This window comes from Agelaius phoeniceus, chromosome 37 (assembly GCF_051311805.1).
Source record: "Agelaius phoeniceus isolate bAgePho1 chromosome 37, bAgePho1.hap1, whole genome shotgun sequence".
In the NCBI taxonomy this organism is placed as follows: Eukaryota; Metazoa; Chordata; class Aves; order Passeriformes; family Icteridae; genus Agelaius; species Agelaius phoeniceus.
This window is the reverse complement of record NC_135302.1, coordinates 1790982-1808373: the sequence shown is the minus strand read 5'-3', so window position 1 is coordinate 1808373 and position 17392 is coordinate 1790982. Positions and strand designations below refer to the sequence as shown.

At 53.9% G+C, this 17392-nt stretch overlaps 4 protein-coding genes across 4 annotated transcripts; 3 read left to right on the top strand and 1 right to left on the bottom strand.

Annotated features, from left to right (window-relative positions):
• Nucleotides 1-903: 903 nt before the first annotated feature.
• LOC143696680 (uncharacterized) lies at nt 904-2942 on the top strand. Its single transcript, XM_077193285.1, has 2 exons — nt 904-1177; nt 2152-2942. The coding sequence occupies exons 1-2, from the start codon at nt 1098-1100 to the stop codon at nt 2621-2623; spliced, it is 552 nt and encodes a 183-aa protein (XP_077049400.1). The 5' UTR covers nt 904-1097; the 3' UTR covers nt 2624-2942.
• A 406-nt stretch (nt 2943-3348) lies between these two features.
• LOC143696668 (uncharacterized) lies at nt 3349-4721 on the top strand. Its single transcript, XM_077193253.1, has 2 exons — nt 3349-3861; nt 4133-4721. The coding sequence occupies exons 1-2, from the start codon at nt 3785-3787 to the stop codon at nt 4719-4721; spliced, it is 666 nt and encodes a 221-aa protein (XP_077049368.1). The 5' UTR covers nt 3349-3784.
• Nucleotides 4722-11345: 6624 nt separating this feature from the next.
• On the top strand, nt 11346-12413 carry LOC143696667 (uncharacterized). The gene is made up of 2 exons (XM_077193252.1): nt 11346-11612; nt 11828-12413. Exons 1-2 carry the CDS (start codon nt 11536-11538, stop codon nt 12411-12413), a joined length of 663 nt encoding a protein of 220 aa, XP_077049367.1. The 5' UTR covers nt 11346-11535.
• Nucleotides 12414-14540: 2127 nt separating this feature from the next.
• Nucleotides 14541-16696, bottom strand: LOC143696666 (lutropin subunit beta-like; the record flags this gene model as incomplete). The annotated part of the gene is given in 5 exon segments (XM_077193251.1): nt 14541-14656; nt 14659-14754; nt 14757-14810; nt 14813-14837; nt 16520-16696. Coding segments are annotated over 5 exon segments (405 nt in total), but the record flags the coding sequence as incomplete, so codon positions are not given.
• Nucleotides 16697-17392: the final 696 nt, after the last annotated feature.

The window sequence follows — 17392 nt, the reverse complement described above, 5'->3', positions numbered from 1 at the left end:
ATTAAACCAGTTACAGCAGTTACACTGGAGAATTAAACCAGTTGCACCAGTTACACTGGACAATTAACCAGTTAAACCAGTAACACCAGTTTAAAACAGTGCTGGTAGAGAAACAAACCAGTTACACCAGTTACACTGGAGAATTAAATCAGTTAAACCAGTTAGACCAATTAAACTGGTGCTGGTAGAGAAATAAACCAGTTACACCAGTTACAAAGGAGAATGAAACCAGTTACACCAGTTACACTGGAGAATTAAACCAGGTATAACTGTTACACTGGAGAATTAAACCAGTTAAACCAGTTAGACCAGTTAAACTGGTGCTGGTAGAGAAATAAACCAGTTACAAAAGTTACATTGGTGGATTAAACCGGTTAAACCAATAACACCAGTTAAAGTGCTTCTGGTAGGGAAATAAACCAGTTACACCAGTTACACTGGAGAATTAAACCAGTTAGACCAGTTAGACCAGTTAAAATGGTTCTGGTAGGGAAATAAACCGGTTACAGCAGTTAAACCAGCCCAACCCCGTCCCGTGCCCCTCGCAGGGACCCCAAACCCGCCCCGGGGCACCCCCAGGTACCTGCCCCAGGTGCGTCCCTCCCGAGCCGGGGCCATCCCGGGACAAAACCCCGGGAAGTTTTGGGTCCGTTCCTACGGAATTCTGTAACGGGGCCGGAATTCTGTGGGGGGAAGGAGGAAGGGGGCGGGATTGGGAAGTGCCGAAATTCTGTGGGGGGAAGGAGGAAACGGCCGGGATTGGGGCGGGTTTGGGAGATTTTGGGAGGGTTTGGGAGGGTTCGGGGCGGGTTTGCGGCGGGCTTGGGGCCAGATTTGGGGTATGTTGGGGGCGGGTTTGGGAGGATTTGGGAGGGTTTGAGGGATTATAGGAGGGTTTGGGGCGGGTTTTGGGCGGAATCGAAACTGGAGATTTCCGGGGGAATCGCGGAACGTGCGGGAAACGGGAACGGAGGGTCCGAAACCGGGAGCGAGCGAACCCGGCAGCGCCGGGAGCAGCGGGAGGAGAGCCCGGAGTGCGGGAGAAGGGAGAGAATTGAGCCCGGGAGATCCCGGAGCTGGGAGGATCCTGTGCCAGGATGGCAGAAGAGCAGAACCAGGGGTCTCTGAAGCTCCGGATCTCCAACTATACCCAGAACACCACCCTGAAATACCACAGGTGAGGATGGGGGAACATCAGAGGGACCCTCAGGGTGCAGGGGTCGGGGGGCAGCTCCAGGTGGGATCTTCATCCCGGGATGGGATCAGCTCCAGGCCTTGGGATCAGCTCCAGGGCTTGGGATCATCTCCAGGGCTTGGGATCATCTCCAGGGCTTGGGATCACCTCCGGGGCTTGGGATCTTCATCCTGGGCTGGGATCATCTCCAGGCCTTGGGATCACATCCCAGGCTGGGATCAGCTCCAGGGCTTGGGATCAGCTCCAGGGCTTGGGATCATCTCCAGGGTTTGGGATCACCTCTAGGGCTTGGGATCACCTCCAGGGCTTGGGATCATCTCCAGGGCTTGGGATCAGCTCCAGGGCTTGGGGCAGCTCCAGGGCTTGGGATCACCTCCAGGGCTGGGATCGCATCCAGGGCTTGGGATCAGATCCAGGGCTTGGGATCAGCTCCAGGGCTGGGATCACCTCCAGGGCTTGGGATCACCTCCAGGGCTTGGGATCAGCTCCAGGGCTTGGGATCACCTCCAGAACTGGGATCAGCTCCAGGGCTTGGGATCAGCTCCAGGGCTTGGGGCAGCTCCAGGGCTTGGGATCATCTCCAGGGTTTGGGATCACATCCCAGGCTGGGATCAGCTCCAGGGCTTGGGATCATCTCCAGGGTTTGGGATCACCTCCAGGGCTTGGGATCACCTCCAGGGCTTGGGATCATCTCCAGGGCTTGGGATCACCTCCAGAACTGGGATCAGCTCCAGGGCTTGGGATCAGCTCCAGGGTTTGGGATCACCTCCGAGGCTTGGGATCTTCATCCTGGGCTGGGATCATCTCCAGGGTTTAGGATCATCTCCAGGGCTTGGGGTCACCTCCAGGGCTTGGGATCACCTCCAGGCCTTGTTCCATCTCCCAGTGCTCCCAGCACCTCCCAGTGACCCCGCCTTTCTCCACACTGATCCCACCCCTCCTGTTTTCCCCCCCAGAGGACAGAAGTCCCCCCAGCTCAAGCCATGGTTGCCCCCTGATTCCTCTGACTCCTGCCAGATTTCCAGCAACGCCGACCTCCTGGGCAGCCAGATCATCGAGCAGCTCCTGGTCTATGAGGCCGAGTCCTTCACCTTGGCCATCTTCATGTCCATCCCCCTGGAGGAGGACGATTTCCGCACCGTGCTGCACCTGGAGCTGTCCCTGGACAAGACTCACCTGTGCAATTTGGATCGAACCTTTTCCCGCATGAAATCGCAGGACGATCCTCCCAACTTCAATAAAACGACCTCGTCCCGCGCTGAGTTCTCCAGCAAAAAGAAGGTGCTTCTGGAGCTGAGTGCCGGTCCCTACAATGTGACGGCTGACGTGTTCCTGGAGCTGGGATACGTCGACATAGAGCTGGAGGAACGCGAGTCCTTCATTTATGATTTGCAAAATCTAAAACCCTCCCGCTGTGGGATCCTCTAGAACCCCATAAGCAGCTCTGGACACCTGCTAGAACCCCATAAGCACCTCTAGAAGCCTGGAGACACCGCCAGAATGACATCAGAACCTATGGAACCCCCAAAACACCTCCAGAACCCCACAGGCACCTCTGAAACCCCACAGGCACTGCCAGAACCCCATAAGTGCCTCCAGAACCCCACAGGCACCTCTGGAACCCCTCTCAGACCTGAGGAACCTTCAGCAGAACCTCAGGGGCACCAGGAGAACCTCGGGGGAGCCACCAAGGACCTTGCTCAATAAAATGGGAAATTCTTGCGCTTGGTCCAAAGAATTTTTTTAAGAAATGGGATTTGGGATCAGGGAGGAGGAGCCTTGGGATTGGGAGGGGCTGGGCTTAGAGGCAGGGCTGGGGTGGGGATTTGGGAGGGGGAGCCCTGGGCCCGGGAAAGGGTCTGGGGTCTGGGTTAGGGACAGAGTGATACCAGTTCCACCAGTTTAACCAGTTCAACCAGGCCTGGGAGAGAAATAAACCAGTTACACCAGTTACACTGGAGAATTAAACCAGTTAAACCAGTAACACCAGTTAAAAGGGTTCTGGTAGAGAAATAAACCAGTTACACCAGTTACACTGGAGAATTAAACCAGGTATAAGTGTTACACTGGAGAATTAAATCAGTAAACCAGTTAGACCAATTAAACTGGTGCTGGTAGAGAAACAAACCAGTTACACCAGTTTCACTGGAGAATTAAACCAGTTAAACCAGTAACACCAGTTAAACGAGTTCTGGTAGAGAAACAAACCGGTTGCACCGGTTTCACTGGAATGAATTCCATGGCAAAGAAGGGGCGGGGCGTGGGAAGGCCCCGGTGAAAGTGAAAGTTCTCGTTATTGACTTCTCGTTATTGAACTCTCGTTATGGAGCTCTCGTTATGGAGCTCTCGTTATCGATCAGGGGCAGCCGTTGGTGCCCTGGACCCGAGGGAGCGGCTGGGGAGGAACGGCAACGGCAGCGCCGGGAACCAGGGAGAGGAGCCCGGAGTGGGGGAGAAGGGTCTGGAACCAGAGAGAGCCTGAGCTGAGGAGACCCCGGAGCTGAGGAGACCCCGGAGCTGAGGAGATTTGGGAGCTGAGGAGATTTGGGAGCTGAGGAGATCCCGGAGCTGAGGAGATCCTGATCCAGCATGGGGTTTAACATCAGCCGCTTTGTGGAAATCGAGGTCGTCAACAAGACCCAGAACATCACCCTGAAGGACCCCGGGTGAGGCTGGGGGGACACCAGAGGGACCCTTGGGGTGCTGGGGGGCAGCTCCAGGTGGGATCTCCATCCTGGGCTGGGATCGTGTCCCAGGGCTGGGATCGTGTCCCAGGGCTGGGATCGTGTCCCAGGGCTGGGATCATTTCCAGGGTCTGGGATCATCTCCCAGGTCCCAGCTCCTCCCAATGCTCCCAGCAGATCCCGTGGTGCTGGGACAATCTCCACGTGCTCCCACCACCCCGCTATGACCCCAGCCCTCAATTCCTCTCTCCAGGACCCACTTCTACAGCGGGCACAGCCTCAGTGACCCCCAGCCTTTGGTGCCCCCGGGTTCCTCCAGCAGCTGCAAGTTCACCAACAAATCGGTGTTCTGGGGCTGTAACGGGGTCCTGGCCTACGAGGTCGACTCCTTCACCTTGGCCATCTACTTCTCCAACCCCATCGACTACAACCGATTCTCCGTGGAGATGGGCCTGGAGCTCTCCCTGGACAAGGTTCACAGGAAGGACCTGGAGGCCGCCTACGACCGCCTGGTCAGGAGCTCCAAGGGCTGCTCCTCCAACAGCTCCATGTTCCCCTGCGTCACCCTCAAGGAAAACCAGGATAAAGTGCAGCTGAGCGCTGGCCCTGTCACGGTGACGGCCACCATGGTCAGGGGCAGGAGCGCGGCCATCAGGGTGGAGGTGGAGGAACAGAAAGAATCGGGGGAGGAAGCTGAGGCTGAGAAACCCCGGGGAGCTGAGAGGGAGAAACCCTGGGATGTCAAGGGAGACAGGTCCAAGAGAAGTGAGAAGGAGACAGGTCCAAGAGAGACCCTGCAGGATGTTCTTCAGGGCCTCAAGAACAGCCCTGGAAATGTGTGAACGGCCTGAGAATCCTGCAGGCATCTGCAGAACCCCATAGATGCCTCTAGAAAGCCCATAGACACATTCAGAACCCTATAGACATACCCAGGTCCTGGCAGACACTTTTAGAACCCCACAGGCACATCTGGAACCCCACAGGCACAGCCAGAACCCCACAGGCACAGCCAGAACCCCACAGGCACCTCTGGAACCCCTCACAGACCTGAGGAACCTTCAGCAGAACCTCGGGGGCACCAGGAGAACCTCAGAGGAACCACCAGGACCTTCTGGACACCCCTGGACCCTCATGGACACCCCGGGGTTGGGGTGTCCCAGCCACCCCCAATTTGGGGTGCCCCACCCCGGCCTCCCTCGTTCCATTTTTGCTTTGCTCAATAAAATGAGAATTTTCCCCACTTTTGAGTCACAGAGTTAAAACATCTGGGATTTGGGATTTGGGGGGAATTTGGGGGGAATTTGGGGTCTGTTGGGGGAAGAAAAGATTGGGGAGGGGCTGGGATTTGGGGGATGTTTGAGCACGGGGGTGACTTGGAACTGGGGGGGATCTGGGAATGGGGAGCCTGGGATTGCACCGGGGACAGGGGAGGGAACTGGGGAGGAGAAGATCTCACATTTCCCTCCCTTTTCCCCCTCATGTTTCCCCCCCTTTTCCCCTTCACATTTCCCTCCCTTTTCCCCTTCACATTTCCCCCCCTTTTCCCCCCACATTTCTCTCTTTCCTCCTCACATTTTCTGCCCTTTTTTCTCTCACACTTCCTGCCCTTTCCCCTCACATTTCCTGACATTTTTCCTTGTTTCTTCCTCCCTATTTCTCCTCACTTTCCCTCCCTTTTCCCCCCCTCAAGTTTCCCTCCCTTTTTCCCCCTCACATTTTTGACTTTTCCCCTCACATTTTCTGTCTTTTTTTTCTGCGATTTTTCCTCCCTTTTCCCCCTCACGTTTCCCGCCCTTTTGTTCCCTCACGTTTCCCGCCCTTTTCCCCCCTCACGTTTCCCCCCATTTTTCCCTCACGTTTCCCTTTTCTCCCCCTCACATTTCCTGCCCTTTTCCCCCTCATGTTTCCCTCCCTTTTTCCCCCCTTATGTTTCTCACTTTCCCCCTCACAATTTCTGCCCTTTTTCCCCCTCACATTTCCCGCCCTTTTCTCCCCTCACGTTTCCCGCCCTTTTCTCCCCTCACGTTTCCCGCCCTTTTCTCCTTCACATTTCTCACTTTTCCCCTCACATTTTCTACCCTTTTTCCTCTCTCACTTCCTGCCTTTTCCCCCCACATTTCCTGGCTTTTTTTTGCGTGTGTTTCCCCCCCTTTTCTCCTCATGTTTCCCTCCCTTTTCCCCCTCACGTTTCCTGTTCTTCTCTCTGTCACGTTTCCTTCCTTTTCTCCCCTCACGTTTCCTGCTTTTTTTCCCTCTCCCATGTCTCACTTTTCCCCTCACATTTCCTGGATTTTTCCTCGTGTTTTCTTCCCTTTTCTCTTCGCATTTCCCCCCATTTTCCCCCTCACGTTTCCTGCCCTTTTTCCCCTCACGTTTCCCGCCCTTTTTCCCCCTCACATTTCTCACTTTCCCCCTCACATTTTTTGCCTTTTCTCTTCTCACACTTCCTGCCTTTCCCCCTCACATTTCCTGGCATTTTTCCTTGTTTCTTCCTCCCTATTTCCCCTCACATTTCCCTCCATTTCCCCCTCATATTTCCTGCCCTTTTCCCCTCACATTTCTCACTACTTTTCCCCTCACATTTTCTGCCCTTTTTCCTCTCTCACTTCCTGCCTTTTCCCCTCACATTTCCTCGCTTTCCCCCTTTCCATTTCCCTCCCTTTTCCCCCCTCACCTTTCCCACTTCTCCCCTCACATTTTCTGCCCTTTTTCTTGTCACAATTCCTGCCTCTTCTCCTGCCCTTTTCCATTCTCCAGTGTAACTGTTGTAAGTGGTTTAATTCTCCAGTGTACTGAGTGCATCTGGTTTATTTCTCTGCCAGAACTGGTTTAACTAGGTAAATTCTCCAGTGTAACTGGTCCAGCTGGTTTATTTCTCTACCAAAACCAGTTTAACAGGAGTAACTGGTTTAACTGGTTTAATTCTCCAGTGTAACTGCTGTAACTGGTTTATTTCTCCAGTGTAACTAACTGGTGTCACTGGTTTAATTCTCTAATGTAACAGCTTTAACTGGTGTAACTGGTATCACTGGTTTAACTCTGCAATGTAACTGGTTGAACTGGTTTATTTCTCCAACAGAACTGGTTAACTGTTGGAGAAATAAACCAGTGGAACTGGTTTAACTGGCTAAAATCTCCAGTGGAACCGGTTTAACTGGCTAAAATCTCCAGTGGAACTGGTTTAACTGGCTAAAATCTCCAGTGGAACTGGTTTAAGTCATTAAACTCTTGAGTTGAACCCAGGTACCTGTTCCAGGTGCGTCCCACCCGAGCCAGGGGCATCTTGGGATGGGTGACTTTCGGGATTCTCCAAATTTGGGTGAATTTTGGGTCCGTTCTTGCGCAGTTCTGAGTCAAAATGAGGAAGGAAGGGATGGGGCTTGGGAAAGCTCAAGTGAAACAGAAAGTCCTGCTCAGTGGTGGGAATCAGTTCCGTAGATCCTGAGGAGGTCGTTGGGGAGAGGGGAAAGAGCCCCGGCTGTGCTGGGAACAGCGGGAGGAGAGCCCGGAGTGGGGGAGAAGGTTCTGGAAGCAGGGAGAGCCCGGAGCTGAGGAGATCCCGGAGCTGAGGAGATTTGGGAGCTGAGGAGATCCTGATCCAGCATGGGGGTGAACATCAGCCGCTTTGTGGAAATCGAGGTCGTCAACAAGACCCAGAACATCGCCCTGAAGGACCCCAGGTGAGGCTGGGGGGGACCTTGTGGGGGCTCTTGGGGTGCTGGGGGGCAGCTCCAGGTGGGATCTTCATCCTGGGCCGGGATCTCCATCCTGGGCTGGGATCTCCATCCTGGGCTGGGATCTCCATTCCTGGGCCGGGATCATCTCCAGGGTTTGGGGTCATCTCTCAGGTCCCAGCAGCTCCGCGTGGTGGTGGGACCATCTCCCCATGTTCCCACCCCTCAATTCCTCTCTCCAGGACCCACTTCTTCAGCGGCCACGTCCTCCTTGACCCAAAGTCCTCGGTGCCCCCGGGTTCCTCCAGCAGCTGCAAGTTCACCAACAAATCGGTGTTCTGGGCTGTAACGGGGTCCTGGCCTACGAGGTCGACTCCTTCACCTTGGCCATCTACTTCTCCAACCCCATCGACTACAACCGATTCTCCGTGGAGATGGGCCTGGAACTCTCCCTGGACAAGGTTCACAGGAAGGACCTGGAGACCACCTATGACCGCCTGGTCAGGATCTCCAAGGGCTCTGCCAACAGCTCCATGTTCCCCTGCGTCATCCTCAAGGAAAACCAGGATAAAGTGCAGCTGAGCCATGGCCCCATCACGGTGACGGCCACCATGGCCAGGGGCAGGAGCGCGGCCATCAGGGTGGAGGTGGAGGAACAGAAAGAATCGGGGGAGGAAGCTGAGGCGGAGAAACCCCGGGGAGCTGAGAGGGAGAAACCCTGGGATGTCAAGGGAGACAGGTCCAAGAGAAGTGAGAAGGAGACAGGTCCAAGAGAGACCCTGCAGGATGTTCTTCAGGGCCTCAAGAACAGCCCTGGAAATGTGTGAACGGCCTGAGAATCCTGCAGGCATCTGCAGAACCCCATAGATGCCTCTAGAAAGCCCATAGACACATTCAGAACCCTATAGACATACCCAAATCCTGGCAGACACTTTTAGAACCCCATAGGCACCTCTAGAACCCCATAGGCACAGCCAGAACCCCACAGGCACAGCCAGAACCCCACAGGCACAGCCAGAACCCCACAGGAACCTCTGGAACCCCTCACAGACCTGAGGAACCTTCAGCAGAACCTCGTGGGCACCAGGAGAACCTCAGAGGAACCACCAGGACCTTCTGGACACCCCTGGACCCCCATGGACACCCCGGGGTTGGGGTGTCCCAGCCACCCCCAATTTGGGGTCCCTCAGCCCGGCCTCCCTCGTTCCATTTTTGCTTTGCTCAATAAAATGAGAATTTTCCCCACTTTTGAGTCACAGAGTTAAAAAATTTGGGATTTGGGATCTGGGGACGTTTGGGATTTGGGGGGAATTTGGGGAATTTGGGGTCTGTTGGGGGAAGAAAAGATTGGGGAGGGGCTGGGATTTGGGGGATGTTTGAGAACGGGGCTGACTTGGAACTGGGGGGGATCTGGGAATGGGGAGCCTGGGATTGCACCGGGAACAGGAGAGGGAACTGGGGAGGAGGAGATCTCACATTTCCCTCCCTTTTCCCCCCTCACATTTCCCTCCCTTTCCCCTTCACATTTCCCTCCCTTTTCCCCCCTCACATTTCCCTCCCTTTCCCCTTCACATTTCCCTCCCTTTTCTCCTCACATTTCCCTCCCTTTTCCCCCTCACATTTCCCTCCCTTTTCCCCTTCGCATTTCCCTCCCTTTTCCCCTTCACATTTCCCTCCCTTTCCCCTTCACATTTCCCTCCCTTTTCCCCCTCACATTTCCCTCCCTTTCCCCTTCACATTTCCCTCCCTTTTGTCCCTCACGTTTCCCTCCCTTTTCCCCTCCTCACATTTCTCACTTTTCCCCTCACATTTTTTCCCTTTTTCCTCTCACACTTCCTGCCTTTTCACCTCACATTTTCTTTTTTCCTCGTGTTTTCCTCCCATTTCCCCTCACATTTCCCTCCTTTTCACCCTCATGTTTCCTGCCATTTCCCTCTCACATTTCCCTTTTCCCCCCTCTCATTTTCTGGATTTTCTCCCTCACATTTCCCTCCATTTGTCTCCCCTCACGTTTCCCGCCCTTTTGTCCCCTCACGTTTCCCTCCCTTTTCCCCCTCACATTTCTCACTTTCCCCTCACATTTTCTACCCTTTTTCCTCTCACATTTCTTGCCTTTTCCCCTCACATTTCCTGGATTTTTTTCCTTCTTTTTCCTCCCTTTTCCCCCTTGCGTTTCCCGCCATTTTGTTCCCTCACGTTTCCCTCCCTTTTCTCCCCTCATGTTTCCCACCCTTTTTCCCCCCCTCACATTTCGCACTTTTCCCCTCACATTTTCTGCCCTTTTTCCTCTCTCACTTCTGGCCTTTTCCCCTCACATTTCCTCTCTTTATTCCTCATGTTTTCATCCCTTTTCCCCTCAGGATTCCCTCGCTTTCCCCCCACACATTTGCCCCCATTTTCCCCTCACGTTTCCCGCCCTTTTTCCCCCTCACATTTCTCACTTTCCCCCTCACATTTTCTGCCTTTTCTCTTCTCACACTTCCTGCCTTTCCTCCTCACATTTCCTGGCATTTTTCCTTGTTTCTTCCTCCCTATTTCCCCTCACATTTCCCCCCATTTCCCCCTCATATTTCCTGCCCTTTTCCCCTCACATTTCTCACTACTTTTCCCCTCACATTTTCTGCCCTTTTTCCTCTCTCACTTCCTGCCTTTTCCCCTCTCATTTCCTGGATTTTTTTCCTTGTGTTTTCCTCACTTTCCCCCCTCACATTTCCCTCCCTTCTCCCCTCACGTTTCCCGCCCTTTTTCCCCCCTCACATTTCTCACTGCTTTTCCCCTCACATTTTCTGCCCTTTTTCCTCTCTCACTTCCTGCCTTTTCCCCTCACATTTCCTCGCCTTCCCCCTTTACATTTCCCTCCCTTTTCCCCCCTCACCTTTCCCACTTCTCCCCTCACATTTTCTGTCCTTTTTCTTCTCACAATTCCTGCCTCTTCTCCTGCCCTTTTCCATTCTCCAGTGTAACTGTTGTAAGTGGTTTAATTCTCCGGTGTACTGAGTGCAACTGGTTTATTTCTCTACCAGAACTGGTTTAACTAGGTAAATTCTCCAGTGTAACTGGTCCAGCTGGTTTATTTCTCTACCAAAACCAGTTTAACAGGAGTAACTGGTTTAACTGGTTTAATTCTCCAGTGTAACTGCTGTAACTGGTTTATTTCTCCAGTGTAACTAACTGGTGTCACTGGTTTAATTCTCTAATGTAACAGCTTTAACTGGTGTAACTGGTATCACTGGTTTAACTCTGCAATGTAACTGGTTGAACTGGTTTATTTCTCCAACAAAACTGGTTAACTGTTGGAGAAATAAACCAGTGGAACTGGTTTAACTGGCTAAAATCTCCAGTGGAACTGGTTTAAGTCATTAAACTCTCCAGTGGAACTGGTTTAACTGGCTAAAATCTCCAGTGGAACTGGTTTAACCCGTTAAACTCTCCAGTGGAACTGGTTTAACTGGCTAAAATCTCCAGTGGAACTTGGTTAACAGGCTAAAATCTCCAGTGGAACTGGTTTAAGTCATTAAACTCTTGAGTTGAACCCAGGTACCTGTTCCAGGTGCGTCCCACCCGAGCCAGGGGCATCTTGGGATGGGTGACTTTCGGGATTCTCCAAATTTGGGTGAATTTTGGGTCCGTTCTTGCGCAGTTCTGAGTCAAAATGAGGAAGGAAGGGATGGGGCTTGGAAAGCTCTTGCGCAGTTCTGAGTCAAAATGAGGAAGGAAGGGATGGGGCTTGGAAAGCTCAAGTGAAACAGAAAGTCCTGCTCGGTGGTGGGAATCAGTTCCGTAGATCCTGAGGAGGTCATTGGGGAGAGGGGAAAGAGCCCCGGCTGTGCTGGGAACAGCGGGAGGAGAGCCCGGAGTGGGGGAGAAGGTTCTGGAACCAGAGAGAGCCTGAGCTGAGGAGATCCCGGAGCTGAGGAGATTTGGGAGCTGAGGAGATTTGGGAGCTGAGGAGATCCCGGAGCTGAGGAGATCCTGATCCAGCATGGGGGTGAACATCAGCCGCTTTGTGGAAATCGAGGTCGTCAACAAGACCCAGAACATCACCCTGAAGGACCCCAGGTGAGGCTGGGGGGGACCTTGTGGGGGCTTTTGGGGTGCTGGGGGGCAGCTCCAGGTGGGATCTCCATCCTGGGCTGGGATCGTGTCCCAGGGCTGGGATCTCCATCCTGGGCTGGGATCATCTCCAGGGTTTGGGTCATCTCTCAGGTCCCAGCTCCTCCCGGTGGTGGTGGGACCATCTCCCCGTGCTCCCACCCCTCAATTCCTCTCTCCAGGACCCACTTCTACAGCGGCCACGTCCTCCTTGACCCAAAGCCCTCGGTGCCCCCGGGTTCCTCCAGCAGCTGCAAGTTCACCAACAAATCGGTGTTCTGGGGCTGTAACGGGGTCCTGGCCTACGAGGTCGACTCCTTCACCTTGGCCATCTACTTCTCCAACCCCATCGACTACAACCGATTCTCCGTGGAGATGGGCCTGGAGCTCTCCCTGGACAAGGTTCACAGGAAGGACCTGGAGGCCGCCTACGACCGCCTGGTCAGGATCTCCAAGGGCTCTGCCAACAGCTCCATGTTCCCCTGCGTCATCCTCAAGGAAAACCAGGATAAAGTGCAGCTGAGCCATGGCCCCATCACGGTGACGGCCACCATGGCCAGGGGCAGGAGCGCGGCCATCAGGGTGGAGGTGGAGGAACAGAAAGAATCGGGGGAGGAAGCTGAGGCTGAGAAACCCCGGGGTGCTGAGAGGGAGAAACCCTGGGATGTCAAGGGAGACAGGTCCAAGAGAAGTGAGAAGGAGACAGGTCCAAGAGAGACCCTGCAGGATGTTCTTCAGGGCCTCAAGAACAGCCCTGGAAATGCCTGAACGGCCCGAGAATCCTGCAGGCATCAGCAGAACCCCATAGATGCCTCTAGAAAGCCCATAGACACATTCAGAACCCTATAGACATACCCAGGTCCTGGCAGACACTTTTAGAACCCCATAAGCACCTCAAGAACCCCATAGGCACAGCCAGAACCCCACAGGCACCTCTGGAACCCCTCACAGACCTGAGGAACCTTCAGCAGAACCTCAGGGGCACCAGGAGAACCTCAGAGGAACCACCAGGACCTTCTGGACACCCCTGGACCCTCATGGACACCCCGGGGTTGGGGTGTCCCAGCCACCCCCAATTTGGGGTGCCCCACCCCGGCCTCCCTCGTTCCATTTTTGCTTTGCTCAATAAAATGAGAATTTTCCCCACTTTTGAGTCACAGAGTTAAAAAATCTGGGATTTGGGATCTGGGGACATTTGGGGGAAATTTGGGGGGAATTTGGGGTCTGTTGGCGGAAGAAAAGATTGGGGAGGGGCTGGGATTTGGGGGATGTTTGAGAACGGGGCTGACTTGGAACTGGGGGGGATCTGGGAATGGGGAGCCTGGGATTGCACCGGGGACAGGGGAGGGAACTGGGGAGGAGAAGATCTCACATTTCCCTCCCTTTTCCCCCTCACATTTCCCTCCCTTTTCCCCCCACATTTCTCTCTTTCCCCCTCACATTTTCTGCCCTTTTTTCTTCTCACACTTCCTGCCCTTTCCCCTCACATTTCCTGACATTTTTCCTTGTTTCTTCCTCCCTATTTCTCCTCACATTTCCCTCCCTTTTCCCCCCTCACGTTTCCCTCCCTTTTTCCCCCTCACATTTTTGACTTTTCCCCCTCACATTTTTGACTTTTCCCCTCACATTTTCTGTCTTTTTTTTCTGCGATTTTTCCTCCCTTTTCCCCCTCACGTTTCCCGCCCTTTTGTTCCCTCACGTTTCCCGCCCTTTTCCCCCCTCACGTTTCCCCCCATTTTTCCCTCACGTTTCCCTTTTCTCCCCCTCACATTTCCTGCCCTTTTCCCCCTCATGTTTCCCTCCCTTTTCCCCCCCTTACATTTCTCACTTTCCCCCTCACAATTTCTGCCCTTTTTCCTCTCACAATTCCTCCTTTTTCCCCTCACGTTTCCCGCCCTTTTCTCCCCTCACGTTTCCCGCCCTTTTCTCCCCTCACGTTTCCCGCCCTTTTCTCCCTCACATTTCTCACTTTCCCCTCACATTTTCTACCCTTTTTCCTCTCTCACTTCCTGCCTTTTCCCCCCACATTTCCTGGCTTTTTTTTGCGTGTGTTTCCCCCCCTTTTCTCCTCATGTTTCCCTCCCTTTTCCCCCTCACGTTTCCTGTTCTTCTCTCTGTCACGTTTCCTTCCTTTTCTCCCCTCACATTTCCTGGTTTTTTCCCTCTCCCATTTCTCACTTTTCCCCTCACATTTCCTGGATTTTTCCTCGTGTTTTCTTCCCTTTTCTCTTTGCATTTCCCCCCTTTTTCTCCCTCACGTTTCCTGCCCTTTTCTCCCCTCACGTTTCCCGCCCTTTTCCCCCCTCACATTTCTCACTTTCCCCCTCACATTTTCTGCCTTTTTTCTTCTCACACTTCCTGCCCTTTCCCCTCACATTTCCTGGCATTTTTCCTTGTTTCTTCCTCCCTATTTCTCCTCACATTTCCCTCCATTTCCCCCTCACATTTCCTGCCCTTTTCCTCTCACATTTCTCACTACTTTTCCCCTCACATTTTCTGCCCTTTTTCCTCTCACATTTCCTGGATTTTTTTCCTCCTTTTTTCCTACCCTTTCCTCCTCAAATACATGCTGAGGGTCCCATGCCCAGGAGGTGTTGGAGGGTGTCTGGACCCCCCAAAATCCCCCAAACCCCCCCAATAATGAGGAGCCCCACTCTATGGTACCCCCAATGTCACACAGCGCCCCCTGGCGGCCAGGAGCTTTTATTACCCCCCAACAAAACCCCATAAATTTGGGGTGGGGGTCCCATCCCCGGGGTCGGGGGGTATCAGAACCCCCAAAACCCCCATAAATGGGAGGTGGGGGGTGTCCGGACCCCCCCAAAATGAGGATCCCCTCTCTCTGGTACCCCCAATGTCACACAGCGCCCCCTGGCGGTCAGGAGCTTTTATTACACCCCCCAAAAAAAACCCCATAAATTTGGGGTGGGGGTCCCATCCCCGGGGTCGGGGGGGGTGTCAGGACCCCCCAAACCCCCCCGGAGCCCCACAGAAGGAGGGTCCCAGCCCAGCACGGCGCAGTCGGCGTTGGCCATGGGGCAGCGGCCGCAGCGACAGCCCAGGGCCACGGGGACGGTGACGGAGGGGTCGATGCCGGGGGGGCAGCCCCCAAAATCCAGCGCTCGTAGCGAACCCCCGAGTAGGTGCAGGCGGCCTGGCGGGGGGGCCCAGGGGGCTGCGGTAAACCGGCTCCTGCATGGGGGGGAGAAACACCCCGAGAATGCCCTAAAAAACCTTGAATGGTCCTCTAAAGACCCCCCAATAATTCCCCAATTCACAGCCCCATAATCCTCTGAGGACCCCCCAAATTATCCCCGAAGACCCCCCCGGAATAATCCCCCTAATGGACACCCTGATGATGCTATAGAGACCCCGCCCCAAACCCGCCAAACCTCAAAATCCCCCCCAAATCCCTCCAAATATCCTCAAATTTCCCCCAAAATTCCCCGTTAAATCCCCCCCAAACTGCCCCAATTCTCCCCCAATTCCCCCCAGACCCCCCCAAAATCCTTCAAATTCCCCCTCAAAATCCCCTGCAAAATCCCCCAAATTCCTCCAAGTCTTCCCCCAAACCCCCCAAAGTTCCCAAATTTCCCCAAATCCCCCCCAAACCCCCCAAACCCCTCAAAATCCCCCCAAATTCCCTCCAAGTCTCCCTCAAACCCCTCAAAATCCCCACAAATCCCCCCCAAATCCCCCCAAAACCCCCAAACAACCCCTCCGTATTCCCTTAAATTCCCGCCAATCCACCCCAAAATCCCCCCAAAAAATCCAAAAAAATCACCAAAAATCCCCAAATCCCCCCCAAAATCCCCCCAAAAAATCCCAAATCCCCTCCAAATCCCCTCCAAAAATCCCCAAACAACCCCTCCGAATTCCCTTAAATTCCGGCCAATCCACCCCAAAATCCCCCCCCAAAATCCCCCCCCAAAAATCCCAAAAAAATCCCCAAAATCCCCCCCAAAAAAATCCCAAAAAATCCCCAAATCCCCCCAAAAAATCCAAAAATCCCAAAACATCCCCAAATCCCCCCAAAATCTCCCCCAAAAAATCCCCAAGTCCCCCCCGAAAATTCCCCATAATCCCCCCAAAAAATCCCAAAAAATCCCCCAAAATCCCCCCCCAAAAATCCAAAATATCCCAAAATCCCCCCAAAATCCCCCTCAAAAAATCCCAAAAAATCCAAAAAAATCCACAAAAAATCCCAATCCCCCCCAAAAATCCCCCCATAATCCCCCCCAAAAAATCCAAAAAAATCCCCAAAATCCCCCCAAAATCCCCCCAAAATCCCAAAAAATCCCAAATCCCCCCAAAAATTCCCCCAAAATCCCCCAAAAATTCCCCCAAAATCCCCCCAAAATCCTCCCCAAAAAATCCCCAAAATCCCCAAAATCCCCCAAAATCATCCCAAAAAATCCCAAAAAATCCTCAAAAAAATCCTAAAAAAAATCCCAAAAAATCCCCAAAAAATCCCCAAAATTCCCCCCCAAAAAATCCCAAAAAATCCCCAAAATCCCCCAAAAAATCCCAAAAAAAGCCCAAAAAATCCCCAAATCCCCCAAAAATCCCCCCATAATCCCCCCCAAAAAATCCCCAAATGCCCCAAAATCATCCCAAAAAATCCCAAAAATCCCCAAAATCCCCCCATAATCCCCCCAAAAATCCCAAAAAATCCCCAAAATCCCTCAAAAAATCCCAAAAAATCCCAAAAAATCCCAAAATCCCCCCAAATCCCCTCCAAAAATCCCCAAAATCCCCCCCAAAAAATCAAAAAAAATCCCAAAAAATCCCCCCAAAAATCCCAAAAAAATCCCCCAAATCCCCCTCAAAAAATCCCAAAAAAATCCCCAAAAATCCCCAAATCCCCCCCGTACCCGTGTGCGGCAGAATCCGCCGCAGGCGGTGGCGGTGACCGCGCGGCACTGGGGGCACTCGTCCTTCTCCAGCGCCACCGTCACGTTCAGGGCCCGGCACGGGGGGCGGCCGGGACCCGCCCCCAGCCCGGCACCGCCCCCGGGACCGCCCCAGCCCCGGGACCGCCCCAGCACCGGACCGCCCCAGCACCGGGACCCCCGCCCCGGGCCGCGACCCCCGCCCCGCCTCGGGCTCCGCGCGGCTCCTCGGAAAAGGCCCCGGGGCCGCCGCCAGCGCCAGCAGGAGCAGGAGCTGAGGGTGGGGAGGGGGCGCTGAGTAATGATGGGGAGGGGGCCACGAGGGATGAATTGGGGTCTCGTGGCACCCCCCGCCCCATAAATTGGGGTGTGACCTCATAAATTGGGTCTGACCCCGTGATTCCCCCCCCAAATCCCCCCAAAATCCGCCCCAAATCCGCCCCAAAATCCGCTCCCAAATCCCGCCCAAATCCCCCAAACCCCAAAGAATTGGGGTCCCTTTACCCCCCCTTCCCCATAATTGGGGGTCCCCTCCCATAAATTGGGGTGTGACCCCATAAATTGGGGTCCGACCCCGTGATTCCCCCAAAAATCCCCCAAATCCCCCCCAAAATCCGTCCCCAAATCCCCAAACCCAAAGAATTGGGGTCCCCTTTACCCCCCTTTCTCCATAATTGGGGGTCCCCCGCCCCATAATTGGGGTTTTAATAGTCCCCCATCCATAATTTGGGTCTTGTGACACCCCCGCCCCATAAATTGGGGTCCCCGAGGTATTAATTGGGGTCTCGTGGCACCCCCCGCCCCATAAATTGGGGTCCCCGCCCCAGAAATTGGGGTGTGACCCCATAAATTGGG

Bases quoted from the DNA above. Each gene is read 5' to 3' on its own strand.
- LOC143696680 (XM_077193285.1), top strand. From the start codon at position 1,098: ATGGCAGAAGAGCAGAACCAGGGGTCTCTGAAGCTCCGGATCTCCAAC. The intron at 1,178-2,151 runs GTGAGGATGGGG...TTTCCCCCCCAG, and splicing joins ACCACCCTGAAATACCACAG to AGGACAGAAGTCCCCCCAGC.
- LOC143696668 (XM_077193253.1), top strand. From the start codon at position 3,785: ATGGGGTTTAACATCAGCCGCTTTGTGGAAATCGAGGTCGTCAACAAG. The intron at 3,862-4,132 runs GTGAGGCTGGGG...TCCTCTCTCCAG, and splicing joins ATCACCCTGAAGGACCCCGG to GACCCACTTCTACAGCGGGC.
- LOC143696667 (XM_077193252.1), top strand. From the start codon at position 11,536: ATGGGGGTGAACATCAGCCGCTTTGTGGAAATCGAGGTCGTCAACAAG. The intron at 11,613-11,827 runs GTGAGGCTGGGG...TCCTCTCTCCAG, and splicing joins ATCACCCTGAAGGACCCCAG to GACCCACTTCTACAGCGGCC.